The sequence below is a fragment of the Penaeus monodon genome, chromosome 23 (assembly GCF_015228065.2).
Source record: "Penaeus monodon isolate SGIC_2016 chromosome 23, NSTDA_Pmon_1, whole genome shotgun sequence".
Lineage (NCBI taxonomy): Eukaryota > Metazoa > Arthropoda > Malacostraca > Decapoda > Penaeidae > Penaeus > Penaeus monodon.
Window position 1 is genome coordinate 33770624 of NC_051408.1, and position 564 is coordinate 33771187.

Consider the following 564-nt stretch of genomic DNA (forward strand, 5'->3'; position numbering starts at 1 on the left):
GATTATGCAACTGGAAAGACAATAATGATCAAACTCTTTTTTATATATATCGCACCTGTATTTGTATGTTAACGTCTTTACGTGATTTTTCGTTTTTCTTTTTCATTTTGGAAAAATACACTTCTGAAAAAACCTCCATCGTCCATATAAATAGGTAATATAATTTCCTCGTTTTCTCACATATTATCAAAACAAAAACGAAGCATACACAACGCATCTGTTTAGGGAAGATAGTATTTCCTTTTTTACCCCCCCCCCCACCTCTCTCCCGTAATAGATACGTCCATGTTCTAAAAAATGCAATATTCACATGCACACAGTGAAAAAAGTGTAATACAATTTCTTTACAACAGTTTTATCTAATCTATCCCAACCCCTACTTCCCTCATACCAATCAAGGAAAATGCCAAATACTGTATTTAATATTAGGCAGCCGCCTTTATTAAAAATTTTAAACGAAACACCTTTGAGGCAGATGCTGAAGGCAATTCTGTGGATGGAAGCAGCAGTGCTCTTCGGGGTGGCAGGGACAACGACGGTAAAAGGTAAGCTTTATGTATATGC

At 36.0% G+C, this 564-nt stretch overlaps 1 protein-coding gene across 1 annotated transcript in view; it reads left to right on the forward strand.

Moving 5' to 3' along the window:
* LOC119587939 overlaps positions 1–564 on the forward strand; it is a 32317-nt gene that overhangs the window by 21927 nt on the left and 9826 nt on the right. The window contains 1 exon segment of the mRNA XM_037936651.1: positions 476–545. Within this exon segment, the coding sequence (XP_037792579.1) occupies positions 476–545 (70 nt within the window).